Here is a 19,930-nt window from a genome sequence, read left to right on the forward strand (position 1 = left end):
GAAATAAGACAGATTGGACAACAAAAGGGTGGACCGGCGTAGCGTTCACTACAATGCTAACATTCCTACTATTATAAAGATTTGAATAAATGATTCCTTTTTAATAAAAAAAAAAAAATACTGACTGGTTTTTGCTACGGTTCATTGGCTGGATTTAACATTTTGAAAAAGCAAAAGAGCACATAAAATATAACTTATGCAAACAAGTTTATTTTTTTCCTCCCTGTTAAACTAAATAAATAGAAATTGTGTACTAAAATGTGCAGAACAATTCAAAGCATGTCAGAAACCCTGATCAAAGGTCTCTCAGTATAAACGCATGGAGAATCTAGTGTGTAGAATGCTATATATGTGCTTCAGAGCACAGGGCTGTTTAATATTCACATGTAGATGAGTGATGTGTCAGAGCCAGCTCTGAAACAAAGAGCTCCAGCCATCAGCGTTAAAGCAGAGGAGTGCACTGCAGGATAATGATAATAATTAGCATTTCCTGCGTTGTCTGGGCTTTGTGCAAGCGTTCATCCCTCCCTCAACTTTTTGGCCTCAATCTGTCTATTCTATCTCCCTGACCGACAAGTGTTCCTGGCTCTAGAGATCTCCTACTGACCGTGCCCTGATTTTCCTCTGGTTAAAGAAAAATTCAACACACTGTTTTATTGATTGCTCCTAAGACGTGTTAGTTGGAGGTTAAAGATTCTGTCCATAGCACATTCAGACGTGGACATTTTCTATGTTGGGCAGGACGGGATATTTCTTTTTCAGAAGTGCTCAGTATCAGTGCATGTGTCTAATCTATCCAGAGCACATGTCCTTGGCACAAAGTCGCAGGGATTTGATGAGGTTGGCGGGTGAAATAGGATGGGGGAGCTCTCTACAGGGTTCTTTTTTAATGGAGATGAATTTTTGGATTTGATGACAAAATCGTATTTATTTTCTATTCCTTCTATTATGTGCAAGATTACTCTTCGTGACCTTGCCAATCACATGCTGGCAAATATTCCAGGCAGAGATCTTTTGGAATTACTGTTCTTTTTCCTGCTGTGACAGGTGGCAATGATAACATGATCCATGCATTCTGCGAAATTATTACTTTAATACTTAGCATTTAAATATATTCATAGTATAATGAGAATCTGTGCCCTATTTCTTTCTTTAGGTTCCGAAAACAAGACAAAAATAGTAAAAAATGTTTAGGTGTCCTAGATGATCTGCTTCAAGCAAATTATTGACATTGGTCAGCTCGTAGATTTGTTTTGTTCATATGTAGTCAGGTTTATCACAGGGGTAATCTTTATGTTAACATGCAGTGGGGCAGTCTGTTAGCTTATAATTAGAGCCATTTTGATTCAGCACTGTGTCTCTGATTGGCCTCTGTGGAACTGCAATAAATTACCCCCTCTCATTTCAGATCCCTTATTAAACTATTTGAAAGAATGTCTGGCTAGCCAAATTGATAGCATTAATTTTCATTAGAGACATCAAGTGGCTCCTGAAGTAACACCTGTGGCCCAAATAGAATGTTGTGTGTGAGGTAGTTAAAATTGTCGCTACCTGAACAGTCACTACCAAAACATTTGGTGAAGTTTCAGTAGCGTTATTATTGTTTTGTTAGTGACAGACTGTAATGTTCAATTATTTATTTTAATGATCTATAATAACATAAACATAATTTTAATAAACATGATAAAGGTATAGGGTCACTCAAAGCAAAATGATTCAAGTCAAAAGGCCGTGTCAGTTAAAAGTCCAAAATGTGTTTTCAAGTGTTTGAAACAATTCGGTAGAATGATTCATATATCTGTGTCATCATTGTCAGACCAAAAATTGTTTTTTCCATTTTTTCATGTCTATATTTCCATTTTGGTATAATTTGAAAATGCCAGCTCAATCTTATTTCACATAACATTATGACCACCTCCTTGTTTCTGCGCTCATTGTCCATTTTATCAGCTCCACTTACTATATAGGTGCACTCGTACCAGCATAACACACACTAACACACCACCATCACTTCAGTGTTACTGCAGTGCTGAGAATGATCCACCACCCAAATAGTACCTGTATGTATATATATGTATATGTGTATGTGTGTGTGTGTGTGTATGTATATGTATGTATGTATGTATGTACACACATACACGAACACACACATATATATATGAGTATATATTTCTGTGAATAATGATATGTGAGGATTGTGTTATGCTGAGTGAAAAATGTTGTTACTTTTGCCTGACGTTGGCCAAATGGGAAGAAGTTTCTAAAGTAAGCAAACTTAGTCATTTTTCTGGTGTTTATTTTTCAGTAATGTGACATGGAACAGCCTTGCCATTCCTGACACACACTGCTCTCCAAATGGGGAGGGCTACCAGTGCCCCATGGGTTTTAAGTGCGTGGACCTGGAGGCACATGGTCTTAGCAGACAGGAGCTGGGCTACAGTGGCTTCAACGAGCTTGGTAAGTGGAAGCTGTCCACTGCACTCTTCAGCTGTCCTCACGGCAGCCTGAAAGCAAACACATTATAATTCAAATTCTTTTTGAAAGTTTTTTTTCTATTCTTACGTGTAAATATTGAAATTGACTGTGTTAAAATGAACTCCCAATCACAATTGAACAGCTCAGTTTTCGGTAGTCAGTTTGAACATACAGTCAATATAATTGTCTAAATCTGCACTATGCAAGTTTTTTGTTGAAATTGATAGAAGTAGCAGTACTGAGTCAGGAAAAAACTTGCTAAAATATGGTGCGAGTGCGCTGCTGCGAGTCACTGAAAGACAGAGGTGTCGGGTGGAATTTTGCGGGAGTTTTTCGCACTATAAATCTTTATGTATTAACATCACACACACAGACTCAAAAACAAGGTCTGGTTCGATGTCTAGATCTCAAATGCAAAATCAGCGTTATACTGATGAATGACAATAGTAGATCACTAACTTACATCTTCGTTCATTAAGTTTTGACTGAGTTTTGTTTGAATACAACATGCTCATGATCATCAGATTCGTCTGCTCGGGGAAGGGTTTCAAAGCGCAACATTACAAAATATTCTTCTGTACCTTGAATGCAGTTACACATTACCACCAGAGAGGTCTCCAAATCCCCAAACTGACCATCAAAATATAACATTGAAATTAAATTTGTACGTTTAATGCGTTAATCTCATGTTAAAATATAATTAATACTCGTAAAAACTCTTCCACCCCTTAACATGAATTTAGAATAGCCTTGAATTGTTACGAGTGCTAACTGACACTTCATACATACTACAAGTAATTATTAAAACTTCCTAATAATTCCTAATAGAATTATTTTTTTACATTTCAGATATTATTATTTATACTGGTGTTAATAACAATTGAGCCCTTGCAATAAAAACAGTATATGTGACATTCTTTGTAAAAAAAAAAAAAATAAATAAATAAATAAAAGCATGGAATAGCATTGTTGATGCCTTGTGTTTGAAATAAAGGGATCACTAACATGTAAATAAAGCATAGTTTGTTTTTTTATTGTGAAAGTTTGTACAAAATAAAATCAAAAACAAAAAGTTGTGCCATGGCATGTTAACATCATGCTAAAGATGTTTTTGATATTTTCACCAGGATGGTGTTTTGTGTTCAATATTGCCAGTTCAGCCTTTATTGCTGGGATATAGAATGAGATACTAAAGAATGGTGTTAACTCATAGAAGCAGTTTTGTGATGTTTTTCTTAATGTCATAGATTTGTTACAAGATGAAATGAGTCATTAATTATCAGAGTTAAATCAGTGTGGCCAGAATTATGGAATATTGCTGATACCAACTGGCCAACCGAAGTATCGGTCAGACCCTGGCTTGAAAGCAGCACTGAAGCATCTTCACAAACAGCAGTTTAGTTGAGCGCCTTGATCTGTTTTAGTATACCAAGCAGTGTAGTACATTTTTATCCTCTTGCAGTGACATAAATCCATAGTAAAGGTGCATAGAGCAGTGGCACTAATCTTCAGATTAGCATGAAAGGAAGCTTTGCTGTCTTGCAAACATCAGCAATGGCTTTGAAATACTGGGCAGACACAGGACAGTGACCTCTTGAAAGCCCCCCTTTTTACATCTTTGAACTCGTTTCATAATATAAGAGCTGGTTTCCCTGCCACAGGTGTTTGAATGGACTGTGACCGTTGACTTTGTGTAGTCCTGGACTTCTGAAACTACCCATGGTGTTTTTGCAGCTATAATGACAGTAGCATCTGTGACAGCTGTACCCATATAATTTATTTTACATCCCTTTAATGATTCAGACAGCCCTGCAGCGAGCTAGGAGACAAATTAAGAGTTTACGCTTGGTTTTAAAGTAAAGTTGCAATTTTAAAAGGGTCATTTTAACCCATAACCCTCTAGTACCTGATGTTGCCATATGGCAACAATTACATTTCTTTTATCTATTTATTTATTTATTTTTTTACCAGACTACAATATAGAAGTCATTTTCTTCAGGAAAGTAAAGGTTTTCTGGCTAACTTGGTATGCTTTTATCTGACCACATGCTTTCCTGTTCCAGTCTGTACACCTTTTTTCTCACACACACACACGCACACACCATGGTGTGATCAGGGCTTTGAAACCCTCTCAAAGTGTATGCATAATTCATTGTTCATGTACAGCAACTTCAAGAAAAGAAAAATTTGTGGGAGGTCACAATTTGTTTATCATGAATAAAACTGTATGTAGATTAAAAAAAAGTAGTTTGTTGACATATGGCAACAGTATACAACAATGGAGCTACAGTCCACAGTTCATACAGTAGGGGTAAATGAATACACCTCCATTGGACACACTGTACAGTCTTATTTTCTCTTTTTGTTATGTTTCAAGCTTTATCAGTATAATTTTTATGTTCCGTTCTGTAAACTTAAAACTTTTATGCATATTTGGCTTTTAGCACATGTATGCCATATTTCATATAGCAGTGCATTGGTTTGCTCTCCTTATATGCATAGCAGATTACAGTTCCAACCCCCCCTCGTATATTTTTATATATTCCTATTAACAATGAAATTTTATTTTCAATACAGAATTTAAACAGTTACAGTTCATGCAGTTACTGACATTTAGCTATAGTATTCAAATAAAAGTATGTAATTGCATTTTTAATTAAACAGTAAGTTATGCAAATTTACATCTACATTAAATTTACATTGTGTTGTGCTTGAGTCTGCTCTTTTGATTTTGTTTTTGTTTTGTTGATCCAGTGTCATGGCAGAAATGCAAAGGATGGTTTTCATCATATTAAAACCATAATAAAGTATCTTCTCTTCTACTTATAAACATAAACATAGTGACCATTGAAAGTTAGAATTTACACTTTTCAGAATTTACCACTTCTGTGAATGAGAAGTAATTAAAACTGAATTTCACCATGCTTTTATTGTCATCAGTGTTAACTGTATTCTAAGGGTTAATCGTTTTGAATAGAGTCTCTGATCACAGGCTGTTTTATTTTGGTAAATCCGATGATGTTTTATTTTCAATCTAATGTTAATCTACACCACACATTAAAGATATAGCTCAGTGCACTGACAGACTATGAAAATTGCTTTGGTTTCTTCCTAACTCCACATTTAGATTAGGCTGGTAAATGTAGTATTTGATACTACCAGTGTCAAGTTCTCTTACAGAGAAGTTCTCTTACCAGTTCTCTTACAAAGAAACCGATTGCATTTTTAATATGAGGATGTAGTTTTGACACTGTTCCTCACTTAAGCACTTGCAGTGTCCAGAATTAAATTAGGATGTGTCTTATTGTTGTATGTTACAAAACTCAGACTTAGCAGTTCATCTGCAAGTGCATTTTAATAGTAAATTTTCTTTTTGCACTCCAGCTGCCTTCCACTGAGTCAGGGAACAACTTTGTAGGTGGCATTTTAAAGTTGGTGGAAAAAGTAGTCAGTGACATTAAATATATGTGAGCACCAATTATTACTTAGCTTTTTAAACATGTAGACAAATGATGTCTATGAAATTTAGCTCTTATGTTGCATGAAGCAACTGAGTAGTTGAACAAATGGACGAGACACTGTTCAGTTGTTACTATTTGAGCACTGTATTATGCTGTATTGAGACTGATTGAGAGTTTTTAGGGGTGTCTTTGTAATAAAGCTAACTTTAACAGGGTTAGATAGTGTCCTTGGCTAAATCTGTCCTGGGACCTGGTGAGAAAACGGTGGACAGCAGAACTGTGTAGATGACTTCATGCTGGCCTATGGCAGCCGCTACACAGCAGGCTAACATGAGGTCATGCTGAAAAGTACAGAGCTAACCTAGAACTGAAGTCCAGAGATGACCTTACTCATGAAAAGTGGTTCAGACTAATTGTCATGTTCGAAATAGTTTGACATAGACAAAGCTGTTACGGTAATGATGACTGTTCAGTGCACAAATAATCTGCTTGAAGTTTTAGTGTAAGTAGCTGTTAGTATTTGTTTTCTTTATATTTTGTAGAATAGTGAATTGTGCATTTGTCATTTTGTATTGTACCTAAAGGAGAGAGTTAGATTTCTGTTTACACATAAAGTGTACTTGTGTAGCATCAAGTCACATTATTTTAATAATAATTTATTGCTTCTCATATCATCGTGATATTATTCAACAGCTTTATCTAACTTCACATTTAACATCAACATCATACAGTCCTACTACACAGCCTCTAAAACAGACCTACTAGCTTTGAGTCTGCAGCTCTTTTTTATAAAAATTGTTTGAACATTTTAGTAGTTGTTAGTCTGAATTTGTGCAGTGAATTTGCTGTACAGCTGGGGTGTTACTGAATCTTATTCTATGGGGGCAGATTATTCAGGGAGAGGGACACATAGTTTTGTAATGAAAAACACCTGACTAAGTACAGCAATGCCAAAGCTTTGTTTATGTCTGCATTTTTGTGTCTGCGCACCAGCCGGCCCACTTTGGGGGCACTGGAGTGATCTCACATCTGGGCCTCCTCTCGCTGTCTCTTTCTTAGGCACCAGCATATTCACCGTATATGAGGCTGCCTCTCAGGAGGGCTGGGTCTTCATCATGTACCGAGCCATTGACAGCTTCCCACGCTGGCGCTCCTACTTCTACTTCATCACACTCATCTTCTTCCTCGCTTGGCTGGTCAAGGTGGGACATCCTCTCCCTTTTCCCCTTCAAGTGAACTGCCCTCTATGTTTCCAGTCTCACCTCTTTCACCTCTATTTATAGCCACGCTGAAGTCACAGGGAGGGTAGTTCAAGCAATATAGATAATATAAGACTTGTATAAGGTGACACCTTGCATTGACATCATTTCTTTCCCTTCCTTTCATTGTTACTTTTTATATATTGTGGTGTTATACCAGACATGGTGATGTCCATGTAGACTACTGTGTCATCATTCAGACTTTAGGGATATGCCAGACATGATATAATATATCTGGTGCTAGAGAGGAGAAAGTGTTGTAAAATCGGGTAACTTCACCAACAGCAATCTAAAGAAATAAAGAGCTTTTTCCTGGCATCAGTTTTTTTGTCATTACCCAGTGCTAAACAGAAAACAAGCAGCATTTTGCTTGAAATGAAAAATAAAAACACAATCATCTATAACTGTTTTAGAACAAATGTTCTTTTGAAATTCCTGTTACTGGTTAATAACATATTTCAACATATTTTAATTCTGTGCAGCCTACTGCTTTGAATTTGAAGCAGCTTATTATTTGTTTTACCTTCAACTCCCAAATATCTTTTATTCAGTGCCTCATTTTATGCATGCAGTGCAGCATCATCTTAGAGTTGACTGTCAGTGACTGTCAACAAATTTAGCTTTTTTAGGTTTAGAGCTGGAGCTATGAGGCTAAAGTAACTCGCAAACTGTAGTAGTCAATAGTCACCAAAACATTTTCTGTTAATACATCCCCAGAACTTCTCTCAACCCTTTTGAACTGCATCCAGGTGTTGATTATGGTCACACAGACTTGTCAGTGTGGTTTAGAACACAGTATGACTTACTGTGAACTATAAAAATGAACAAACATCACTGCTTAACTTGTGGTTTGAGTGGTTTGAGTGGTTTGAGAGAGGTTTTCGGGATGTGTTTACAGAAAGGATTTGGATGTCTGTTGCAGTGGTTCTTAAACCATTGCTAACAAACAGTTGAAGTCAATAGACCTGTGGTTCCCAAACTGGTTTTCAGGGCTCCCCAGACGGTCTACATTTTTGCTCCAACCCAACCTCAACACCTTTTGGGTTGCCTTGAGGACCAGTTTGAGAACGACAGGTCTGTTGGCTTCTAGTGTTCATCAGTAGTGATAGCCCTGTAGCTCAAGTGCTAATCTAAAGAAGCAAAATTTGGGCACCGAACATGTCTTGGCTGATTGACTTCGTCTGGGGCAAGTGGAAAATTGTGTAAATGAGATTTTTCGCTGTTCCTACGATTAGTTTTTATTCTGTTTCTGAGTCCTGATTCAGAAGTCTTACTACTTTCAAGACATCTTTCTCAGTCAGATCTTAAAAGCAGTGTGAGCCGGAAAAGCATTCTGCTGGTCTCCTGATTATCTCCTGTTTCTGTTCTCAGAACGTGTTCATAGCTGTGATCATTGAGACGTTTGCTGAGATCAGAGTGCAGTTTCAGCAGATGTGGGGCTCCAGAAGCAGCACTACATCTACAGCCACTACACAGGTAGAATTTAATTTTTTTGATTTCCCTGCTGTCTCACAACAAAGAAATTGTGTGTATTGTGTGTATACATTGTTACACTGTACGTCCAAAAGTTTGTAGACACCTGCTCGTTTACTCTTCTCCTTCTTTGCTTGAAGTGAACATTGAGCTTAGTGACCTTAGGCTCATGTGCTGCTCTAGAAAACCCTTTTTATTGGCAGTGCTTTTTTATGGAGATCATACAAGCACAGCTGTGCTTGCGGTTGATTGCTTGTATCAGCAGTGGGTTCACCTTAGTAAGTAACTGAATTAATTATTTAGAAAGGGGTGTCTGGATGCTTGTGGACACACAAAATGTGTTTAAAAAACAGCATTCATGTCTTTGGGTTAAGCTATGATCAAACTTTATGATGTGCAGTTAGGGTGCACCTGGTCAAATTACATGTTTTGGAAGTGAAAATAGGTACATATCCTCTACAGATGACACACTTCTGCACATTTTATTGCACAGTCACTGTTTATGTGCTGATTTTAGTTTTATTTATTTTTATAGTTTTATTATCTGTTTCCGATATTAATGTCCACAAATAAGTAGATATTGTGCACTAAAATTTGCAGCAAGAAAGAGCTATATTCAAGTGTGTTCCCTGTAGAGGATGTGTTACCTTTTTCACTTAGAAAATCAACAAAACATGTAATTTAACTGGTGTTCAAACTTTAATAAACAAGTAATGGTTATGGGAACACACACAAAATTCATCATGACAACCCAAGACGGCATATGGCATCTGCTACGACATGCTTATAGTACCGGTTTTCATTTTAGTTGATAAAATTGTAAGAACAAATAAACAGTAATTTATAATTGTAGTTGTGTGCAGTTAGAACATGAAGAATCACATCAGTCTGTAAGCTTGGAAGATGCCTTTGTTTTCTTCATAAGATCAGACTGGGTGTGGCAGTAATATAAAATATGACAAGCAAATGCATTTTGTACTGCAGACTGTGGAAATGAAACCTTATTAGGTAAGTTTTTGCCTAGAAATACAGTTGTCCCGATAAAGCGCCTCCGGTCTTCATTCACCTATGCGCTCACACTAGCTACCACACTCACAAGCGCTTTAAAGGGACTTTCATGAGACAAGCCTCTGGAGGCTGCAAGAGTGTGACTTTTCTGCCCCTCAGCAAGCAAAAGGCATCTGAAAGCGGACTGCTTTTTAAATAAATTTGGCTGCTTGTCAGGTCAGGGTCCCTGGCAGCGTTTAGACAAGACTGGGCAGCTAGCAGACTGTGAGGTGAATCATGGTAGAGTGAGGTGCTTCAGAGCAAGACAGTCTGAAAGTGAGGGGTATGTTTTCGAACGTCTTTGTGCAGTTGTGTGGTTGTGGCTGATGCTTTCTCACTCAGGGGAAGCACAATAATCTAATGACAAAAAAATATAGTCCTCATAAACTACCTTTCAAAAGTTTACAGTCCCTTGCCATGTCAAGTAAATGTTATTTTATATGTAATAATAACTTATAAAATGTACATTTGAATATTTTATACTTGGTGCCAAAAAAATGTTAGATGTTTTACAAAAATTTCAAATATATGTGGGAACACGTAAAAAATCTGAAACGATAATCTCTGTAGTGTAATGATCTATTTAGAATTATTTTCTGAAGTTTTCTACCTTAACCACTGCATGAGGCATTCTGGATATTAAGTTGTTGTTGTTGTTGTTGTTGTTATTATTATTATTATTATTATTATTATTATTATTATTATTATTAACTTCATTCTTGATATTATAGAAACGTATCAGTCTACTGTTTGTCATAATATTAATAAATGATAATGTTACATTTATATAGCGCTTTTCACCTTCCAAAGGTCGCTTCACATAACAAATCTAACACAAGCATTCTACTTTTTTCAGAGTTTCAATTTCCTTCTAATCATTTAAACCTATTTAAAGGACTAGTATTTTAGAATAATTTTTAGAAGTTTTTGCAATCAAATGTGTTTTTCTAAAAAAAAAAAACCCAAAAAAACAAAAACATTTGATTCCAAGCTTTTAAATGTACGTCTGTTTTCTAGCTGTGTCTGCCCCATTGCTGTTTTAGCAGCTAAAGCTGCTAAGTTATATCCTGAAAAAAGCTACTAAATGCCCTAGTGTTAACTGGTAACTTTGCAAATATAAGAGTTCTATATTTACAATTTATTTACAATATTTTTAAATAGCACCTGAAAAAGATCATAAAAACCTTTGAAATTTATTGAGCCAGCAACGCCACTGCTGGTTTACGAACGACTACCCTGCAGCACTGAGCACATATTCAACTGCAGACTGTTTTTATTTTGCGATGATGTCAGTCAGGCACATTGCTGTGTCTATATTGGCAGTTAGTTCCCACCTCTGTGAGTGCTCCACTAATCATCATACCATCTCTATACAAAAACAACAGGGTTCTCCTTTTTTTGTGATTTTTCGTTTTCTGCCTAATTTGAGCTCAGCAGCTGTCCTTTACATTATGTGAAAATGTCTTGATGATTAGAAAGATAGAAATGTTCCAAAATTGCTTTGAATAAAATATCTTTAACTTACAATTGAAAGGAAAGAACAATTTTGCCCTCTCTTGTAAAGTTACCATTTTGGAGACACTTGTTTTTCTTTGGACAGCGACATTATGCAGAAACCGAGCTTCCAGGCGGGACTAAAACTGCATTTGTAAAAGCCAGCAGTCCAATAAGCATTGATCTTTGCTCCACTAAAACAGGGTGTATTTAAGTCTGCCATTAACTCACAATTAAAATTACTCACAATTATTTTTAGGGAAGTCATACTTCCTATGTAGTCTTGAAGCAGCCTTCACTGCAGGTGCATGTATGACATGCTGGAAGGCAGTCTGAATGTAATGTCTCTAACACTTGTCCAGCACTGTCTCACTCCTTGTGGACGTAAGATCCTGCTCAGGAACAGAGGGAGTAAACTAACCCTTAACTAAGTCTGCATTAGAGAAAGTACTATTACAGTATTTCCTCTAGATTTGTTTTCAGGTCAGACCACTGGCACTCTACAGTGATAATGAGGTTAAATTCTGCTGTCAGTTTTATATTGTAGCACATTTGCACACATTCCCCAGTGTAGGGCACCAAAACTATAAAGAAGTTGACTTTATGTGAAATAAAATAATCATGGAAAGTAAAGAACTGCCCAGATGATGATTCTTACTGTGTGTAAATATCACCTAGGCTTACTTGCAGTTAATGCTGGAGTTGAGAACCCCTGCTGTTGAACACTGTGACCTTTACAGGGAGCTGTGAAGGTACTTCAACATAAATTATGTTAATAATGATAGTAAATTATGTAATAGGCCAGAGGCCTGTCTCACACAAGATTTCTTGCTTAACCAGCTAACTTTAAGATTAATTCAGTCTACCCTTGGATTCCCTGTCTCATGATGGTGGGTCACTTTTTACTTGGCTACACCACCATGGCAAATTGAGCTCCATGGTTAACCTTCTCCAAGTTTGGAATTGGCATCATAAACAGTTCTTGGGCCAATCGGGGTCACTTTTTTCCTTTGTGATGTTTGTGAATGTGAAAAATATCCTTCTATAGTAGAGGAAACCAATTGTACATCACAGATGTCGAGAATATGAAGTAGTTCTTACGTCCTACATACTGTAGTCTACTGTATGTAGATTAGATTATCTGTAAAAATTCAAAAAATTACCTCTATTATGGCATCTTCAACATAAAATGTTCCGCTGAAAACTTTTCATGTTATAACTTGCATTTTAGAGCAGCTCTGTCACCATTTATCTCTAACAGCAGGTTTTAGTTTGCATCCCCTTTGATACCTGTTCAAAGTTTTTAACCTGAATATGTAAAATTAGGCATCTGAACTTTAAATGACAGCAATTAATGCTTGATGAGTGGCATCAGGCATGTTAGATTAGGCTTGCAGTGTAAATTTGCAGGTAGGTAGGTCAAGCAGTTTGCTGAGAGTAGAAAAGATGTGATCAGGAAAACAGCTGTTAGAAGACCTCAAAAAGAAATTGCTAACATTTGAAAGAGCTGGAGAGGCATAAAAAAAATACAGAAGCATCAAAGCATTTTGGCATACCAGTAGCAACCGTGAAGATCATGATCCAGAAATGGAAGAAACGTGGACGCATGAAGACTCTACCAAAAAGCAGAAGACCAAAAAAAATAACTGAACAGACTGCTAAAAAAAAGTCCTTTAAGGCAAATGGAGTAAAGGTCCACATCTCCACAGTGAAGCACAGTCTACATTAGTCTGCATTGTGAGAAAATCATGCAGGAAGCCATTGCTTACTTCTAGACACAAGACAGCAAGCCTGAAGTATGCTAATGAGCATATTAACAGACCAGATGATTTTAGGACAATATAATGTGGTCTGATGAGACTAAAGTTGAACTTTTTGGTCATAATTTACACAGAAATGTGTGGCAGAAAAAAAAACTGTGCCTTTGAGGAGAAGAACACCATTCTCACTGTAAAACATGGGGGAGGATCACTGATGTTTTGGGAGTGCATGTCTACAACAGGGACTGGAGCTCTGCAGACAGTGGAATGAATGCAGGCCAATATCAACAGATTTTACAGCAAAGCCTCCTACCATCAGTCAGAAAGCTAAAAATAAAGCGTGGATGGATCCTGCAACAGGTCAGTGATCCAAAGCATGAAGCAAAGTCATCTGAGGCGTGGCTGAAAAAAAAAAAGAAGGTGAAAGTTTTGCCATGGCATGCCTCCAGTCTCTAGACGTTTATGTAATAGAAAATTTGTAGATAGATTTGAAGAAAGCAGTACATGACAGGCAGCCCATCAATCTGGCATAACTGGAGCAAATATGCCAGCAAGAATGGACTAAAATGACACCTGAAAGAATACATAAGTTGCTCAGAGCATACCCAAAGAGGTTGGAGGAGTTTTTTTTTTAAGGCAAAGAGTGGACACACAAGATATTAGACATTATTTTATAAAAAGGGGGTGCAAACTTTTGAACTGATATTGTTTGTCACTATCATTTTCCTGTTCTTTTTGACCATACTTCTTGCTTTTGATGATAAAGGGACATTTGGGAAATCTTATCTTTCATTAATTATTGAGTTCATTAAAACAACTTTCTTTGTCTTGCTCCTTTTGTCATTTTAAAGTAAGGGGATGCAAACTTTTGCACTCACCTGTATGTACGTAGTATGATTTCTTTTTCATTCTTTCAAAAATAAACCGCTTGGCTCCTCATGTTTCATGTGATTGGCATAAACATCATGCTTTCACAGGCGGGTGGAAATTAATCATAGCTTGAGTATGTACAGCTGGGTTAACAGTGTTGTAAAATAAGTTAATTGCGGTTGCGTTTAAGTTTTGCGAAACTGAAACTTAGTCAGGAAGTCCTGTACCTTCACTGTATCAACATGACACAGTGAAAAAGTGCTTTTTGAATATGTGAGTAGAAGTAATTATGTGATTGTGATATGATTGTGATCGTGATTATAGTGAATATGTGGCAGCCATGCTTTTTGTATCATTATGTAATCGTGTTTAAAGCAGAAAGTTCTGCTTGCACCGCTGTGGGATTTGCAATCCCATTAGCACCAAAGATGGCATGATACCACCTTTTTCCTCATTTTTTTTCCTCCAAAACCACTGATACTAATTCAGTATTTTTTTAAGAACTAGTGCAGTTCATTAAGAGCTACTAAGCTTTAAATTGAGCTATTACAGTATAGAAAGGAATATGCTGCTCGAACTCCTCAAAACTGTACTACCCCACAGAAATATGCAGCTAATAACATCACATCACATAAATGGAGTGATTTCAGTAATTTCAGTAAAGGATTTGTTACGATATTGTATCCGATTCATTCTTTTTTTCCCCTCTGATGTCCGATATTGGCCCGATACCAATAGACTTTGCTACCAAAATGCTGTCTTTTTTTAGTGCCAAGCGAACAATTGTATACATTCAATCACAACACTGGGTTTTATAATAGTCATGGCAACTCTACCTAAACATGGACATTTGTAGCTGCTACTGTGTCTAATGCCTGTTCCTATCACTTGGTGGGAAATTCACACTAACTGAGCAAATGCCTAAAATGCACTGGGAATGTGAAGTGGTGGCTTGGGGTGAAAACTTGGGTGTGCAATTATGTGAATTGAACCATAATAGGTTTCGGATGGCGCCGGTCCCGGTGCCAGGGCTGAGCTGGAGCGACACCTTGGGGTTTGGCATGGATGGACTGGCAGCAAAACAGTGGCCAGACTTGGCACTATTAGAGTCTGTATTTCTAGAGGTGCCCTGATGGACGTGAATGGAAGCATTGGCGTCTTTGCTACTATTCAGGACTGCATGGAGATTGTATTGGGAGACAGGCATCAGAAAGGTATGAGAGAAAAAGTAAAAGGAAAGGAAAAAGGAAATTGTAAGATTAAGTTAAATATATCAGATGCCAACAATAGAAAACCTAAAAGCAATAAGGCAAAGATTATTCAGTGGATATAGAGCTGAATTGTCCTCAGAGTACCCTCTGCCTAGACCCTGCCATCCTAGATCTTTAAATTGTTTCCTTATCTCTAATTGGACTATGCTGATAAATAGTATAATGTGTTTAAGCCTTTTAGGATCACCCTGAAATTAATGTAGCTTTTGAGGTCAGGAGATTTTGTGGGGCCCCAGACTTCAAGAGAAGGGAAAAAAAAAAGGAATGTAGGATGGAATCCAACTTGGATATTTCCTGAAAAACACACTCTGTCGGGACAAGACGTACCACTGGGGCCCAAAAAGATTTCTGTACTTTTTAAAGCTTAATTCGAATAGTCCCTTTTGTGTACTACTGATTTAGCTGTCTGCCAGCCTCATGGGCAAAAATATATTTTTAAAGACTCTTGGAAAAATAACACAAAAAGAAAATAGTAAGCTATGATAAGCAGGATTCATTTCAGAGTGGAAAATAATGCTGGCTTTCACTTTGTCAGTGATTTGATGTCCCGATAATTTGTCCCTTACAATGAAACAGAGTTGCAACCTTGAAAACAATTAGCCTTTCCGTATCTATTAAACTCAACTTTAATTACAGAGATGCTTGAGTCTTCTGTCAGGAAAAAAAGCAATTAGCTCAAGGGGTACACAAAGCTGTCATTTACTGGGTGTTAAACAATAAGGCTTGGGTTGGCGCCTTTAATCCCACAGAAATAAAATTAATATAAGATGGACCTGAGAGACAAGGGATTTAATGGAAAGATTTTCTTTTATCTCTTTTGTTCAACAAATTTGTATATAATACATTTAATTAGGTCTCTTAAGGAGATTAATGCATGAATGGCACATTTGTGTTGTAAAAACGATCTGTGAGACTTTTTTTAGATTTATTTTGTATTAGGTAACACGTCTAATCATTTAAAGCTTAAAAAATGAGTGAAATTAGAAATGATTAATTTTAAAGGATACATGATTCACTTTTTTCCCCCAATTTAACATAGTTCTCTGTGGTCTTTGAAAGACATCTGTGATGAGTTTACAAAAATTACTCCTTAAAGACTTCGTACAGTGTATTTTTTTACCCTGGCTTTTACTCCTCTCTAAAGAAGCGGTCATTTACTGGGTATTGATTTTGTATGCTAGTGACCAGTGCCTTCATTGGCTGCCAGTGGTAGGGCCAGAATAGCGCATTACACAGCAGTGTTTAATGCAGAAACCTAATAATTTGCCTTGTACATTGCTTTTGTTTACCCATTTACCACAGTTAAGATACTTCTTCTAGCTGTTTCCCCAATGGGATTTTCAGTTTTATGTTATGAGAAAGCTTGCATATATTCACATTTTATAGCTATCCATTTTAAAAATGGACATTTAAAACTTTTAGCAGATCATGAAACATTCTTTACTTTTTATGTTGTAGTTCAGATGCTGACATGAGTAAAGAATTCACTAAACATTTCACATTACAGCTCTGTCTCTTTCTCTGAATCTTCCTAGAGGCTGTCTGCCCAGTTAAATCCTCACCGTGGTGCATTTGCGTGATCAGTGAGCATTTACAAATGAGTATCTTTCACATCTACAGATGTTAACTATTCAGAACCTCATAACAAGACAATGGACATCCAAGATAGTTAAAACCTGGCTTCTGTCTTGGGAAAAACATCCTGGAAGAGTCTTGGCATTACCTAGATCACCAGCAACTAAAGCCCTTGACCTCTGGACGTTGAGGTTAAAACTTCCGTTGAAACTTCAGTTTGTAACCCCAGAGTCCCCCATACCTCCAAAAGTTGTCTCCCATACGCACAAGAATGGTTTGCCACCAGCTCTAGCACTGAGCTCCCTTGTCCTTGGTGCTAGTTGGGTAGGCTTTCTGAACAGAACAGATATGTGGGATTCCTCTGTAAGCCTGGAGCAGGGGTGAACCAATGAATATGGTTCAAGAGTTTGAGATGGAGACTGTTAGCTGATTTTTAGGGACATTGCCTAAATGGAGGGCGCTGTGTGGAAACATGCTTGTAGTTATCCTTTGATGTCTGCACTTTCCAGCAGCACTAAGCAGTTGTGCAGGCATCATAGGTAAATGACTTAGGCTGATGTTACAAGTCTTAGGACAGAAGGACTGAGACAACAGTATGTAACAACAGCCATGAAAAAGAAGAGGCACGTGTCACACTCTTAGACCGCTCCCTACTGCATGATGTAAGGTACCTAGCTGTCCTCTGATAGCAGTCAGAAGAGTACATGGGAGGCTGAGTTTTCTTTGTCCCAACCATGCTGCCATATTAAGGACCCTCTCTAGGGTTTTATAAGTGCCATGAGGAAAGACTCAGGGAGGAATGATAATTAGATTCAAATGAGCTGAGGTCAGTTTGATTGTGCCCAGTAAGGCAGCTACCCCACCAGATAGAGTAGAAGATGACTCAGAAAGCAGGTACTCCTTGCATGTTAAGACAAGCACAAGGGTAGAGACTACCTATATACACGAGACTGCATTAGAAACCAGTTTTAAAGTGAATTTAATGCAGCAGTAGAAAAAGCATCAATATCAGGCGAAAGAAGAGCTTCATCTGCTCTCTGAAGCAGGACCTCAGTGGTTGCAGCTCAGTTTATTTGATCCATGCCTAATGATAAATTGGTTACTTTACACACCTTTGAAATGGGTGATGGTTTCTTAGCCTTTTGGCAACCCCATGTGGGCTACCGGACACTAGGCACTTCATATTAGGATGTGGCAAAAGGAGAATGGGATCTTTGGTTCCAATTCAGCAAGGAGCTTGTTTCTGTGATATTGATATAGTCCTGTAGTGCATTCACGAATTGATTAACCCCCTTTCATAGTAGCCATAAAATGCAAATGTTTTGGATGAGGTCCCTCAGTTGAATGTGGTCATATTTATTTGTATGGAATTGTGTATGATTAACAAAAACCAGAAGCTAATTGGATTTTTATCTTTGTAGGCGAGCAACCAAGTCAGCGTTTATAAAAATGTGGTTAAGTGCTGTTGTTCATTATGGCAGTTGTACACAATTTTTTTTTTTATAAAAAAAAGCAGTTGTGTTGTCTGTTTTATCTCGGCTTGGTCGCCTTTGTGGAGTAGGGGGTTCTGACCCCTCCCATTTCACTCATCATTGCTTACTAGCAGCTCAACACAGAGTCATAACACAGTCTGCTAGCAGAATGACCAGTGGGGGCCTTCAAACCGTCTTTTAGAATACAAATCAAGGCATGATGGCAAGAGCTTTTGGTTGTCATGAAGTTCTAACTGTGTCCGGCATAGTTTACACTTGGCTGTATTCAAGCATAGTGTGGGAAACCAAGAGCACTAACTATCCCAACCATAGACAGAACCATAAGGAGGCAATGATTAGCTCCTGTACTAGTGCTTGGCAGATTACTGTGGCTGTGATGGGAAACAAACCAAAGCCATATGGGATTTTGCAGGTGCATTAGGGACTTCATGGCTAATGAGAAAATCACTGATAGAATGTTCACTGACCCAGTATAACTACATTGCCTTTGTAATGTGCTGGGAAACTTCAGTATTCAGTAGATAAGCTACTAACTAGCTACTTGCAGGAAATGCAAACAAAAACTATCCAAACTGTTGACATATGATGTCTGAAAAGAGGACAAAAGGGTGGTGCTCATGTAAGTTTTGTGACCTGTTGATGTGAAATCTTGACTTGTGTGCAGATGCATAAGGAGTATTGACTGTGCTTTTCGTAGGAACGAAACAGAACTAGCTTGCAACCCTGCTGAACAAATCTGTAAAATAACATAACTAGCATAACTAATTATCTGTTAATTATCTGCTAGTTTGTGCAAAACAAAGTAGGCACACATGCCATGAATGTTATTTATTAAAGAAATGCTTTGGTAATAGAGAAAAAAATTAGAGAATGTCACTAATCTGTGTGCTGCTAGTACAGGGCTTTTGGCAAGGAAACAGTTGAGGAGGCACAAATAAGTAACACAAGTAACTGATAAATGCACAACTCATCAGACTTGCTATTGCGTTTGTAAGTTGATATTGCGGTTAAGAATATGGTTTAAAAAGGACCATCTCACATTACACTAGCTAGGCTAGTGACAATCAGTAATCTGTATTGCAATACATTTTTAAAACAACCCTGCCAGCAGTTTGTGTTCACAGGTTTTGAGTGCTTGCTTATATTTTTTTGGTTAGGATGCTCCTCTGTAAAATGTTAGCTTAGAGCTCTAAAATGGCTCACTATTCGTGCTTAGTAACAGTCCCGCTAATTCAATATTAAGGCTAGTATCAGGAACTGCTAAAGCTATCTTTGTTTACATATGTTTTATATTATTATAGCGCTGAGGAATACCTAGTGGGATTGGATTTGTTATTGTGATTATTGTTGTGTATTATATTGTTATTGCTATGCCCTTAAAGGGCCCAAAACATAGAAAGATGAATTTTCTTCTATTGTTTGGTGTAGTGTACAAACATCGATAAACTTTCAGAACATAGCATTCGCTCCTCAGTTCAACAGTCCACCTTTGGAAAGTAAGCTGCAAGAACAGCCTATTTTGAATTCACTGTTTCTGTGATGTCAAGAAAACCAATATAATTCCATGTATCCACCTATTCAGCCTACAGAATGTATCCCCACCTATTCACGCTGAAGTTTTAGGAGTGTTTCAGCCCCAACTGCTTTTTGAATGAGAACACTAGGCAACCAATCAGAACAGAGCTTATTTAAATACATCAGTCTCAAAGACACAAGAACAAAAAACAGCCTGTTCAATTCTAAGGGATAAAG

At 37.4% G+C, this 19,930-nt stretch overlaps 1 protein-coding gene across 1 annotated transcript in view; it reads left to right on the forward strand.

Annotated features, from left to right (window-relative positions):
* nalcn (sodium leak channel, non-selective) overlaps positions 1–19,930 on the forward strand; it is a 161,225-nt gene that overhangs the window by 20,406 nt on the left and 120,889 nt on the right. The window contains exons 8-10 of the mRNA XM_036579146.1: positions 2,306–2,457; positions 6,996–7,138; positions 8,567–8,671. Of these exons, the coding sequence (XP_036435039.1) occupies positions 2,306–2,457; positions 6,996–7,138; positions 8,567–8,671 (400 nt within the window). The remainder of the gene's footprint in view (positions 1–2,305; positions 2,458–6,995; positions 7,139–8,566; positions 8,672–19,930) is intronic.

Source organism: Colossoma macropomum, unplaced genomic scaffold, assembly GCF_904425465.1.
Source record: "Colossoma macropomum unplaced genomic scaffold, Colossoma_macropomum, whole genome shotgun sequence".
Lineage (NCBI taxonomy): Eukaryota > Metazoa > Chordata > Actinopteri > Characiformes > Serrasalmidae > Colossoma > Colossoma macropomum.